Raw genomic sequence first — 632 nt, 5'->3', positions numbered from 1 at the left:
GTCACCTGTACTATTGGCTGCAAAATAGCAGGATCAAAGCTTTCTGAAGATCGAAGAAGGCCCCAGATTCTAGAGACCTGATCCCGAAGCTCAAGCGTACTTTGAAGTTCCGTGGAGCTCATTGTCAGAGGGCCATTCCCATTTCCATTGAAGACAAGAGATCGCAGAAACTCAGGAAGGGAATTGTATGTATCAACAACAGTGCCCAACGCAATCGCTTCACTGACTCGTACAGCTTCTTTAATTACTAACAGTCGAAGCTCTTCCCCATTTGGATCCAGCAATAGCTTCAAAACTGGTTGCAGAGCATCCTTTGCTGAGAAGTCTCTATCTTTACTTCCCTGTCGTAGAAGGTTCTCGAGTCTATTCCACCTAAATTTTCCATCTTTGAATAGAAGCTCGATTAGGGCATCTCTTAGATACGGGTTTGGATCAGTGAGAAGCCTTTTGGCAAAATATGGGTATGAAGCAGCTAAGACTTTGAAATTAGGATCTGCGTAAAGTGCCAAACCTTCAAGCACAGTAAGCGACCTTAGAATCAGAGCATAGTAGGCCGGGACATTAAATGGATACTGATAGAAGACGGCACCTAGACCATCAACCAAAGTTTTGAAATTGAGCTCGCTCACAGT

General features: G+C 44.1%; 1 protein-coding gene across 1 annotated transcript; it reads right to left on the bottom strand.

Annotated features, from left to right (window-relative positions):
* Positions 1–8: 8 nt before the first annotated feature.
* LOC109131762 (uncharacterized aarF domain-containing protein kinase At1g79600, chloroplastic-like) lies at positions 9–629 on the bottom strand (the record flags this gene model as incomplete). Its single annotated transcript, XM_019242941.1, has 1 exon — positions 9–629. A coding segment is annotated over one exon (621 nt), but the record flags the coding sequence as incomplete, so codon positions are not given.
* Between the last annotated feature and the right edge of the window lie 3 nt (positions 630–632).

Source organism: Camelina sativa, unplaced genomic scaffold (assembly GCF_000633955.1).
Source record: "Camelina sativa cultivar DH55 unplaced genomic scaffold, Cs unpScaffold04597, whole genome shotgun sequence".
NCBI lineage: Eukaryota > Viridiplantae > Streptophyta > Magnoliopsida > Brassicales > Brassicaceae > Camelina > Camelina sativa.
The sequence above is the reverse complement of the archived record's forward strand: the minus strand, read 5'-3'. Positions and strand labels throughout refer to the sequence as shown.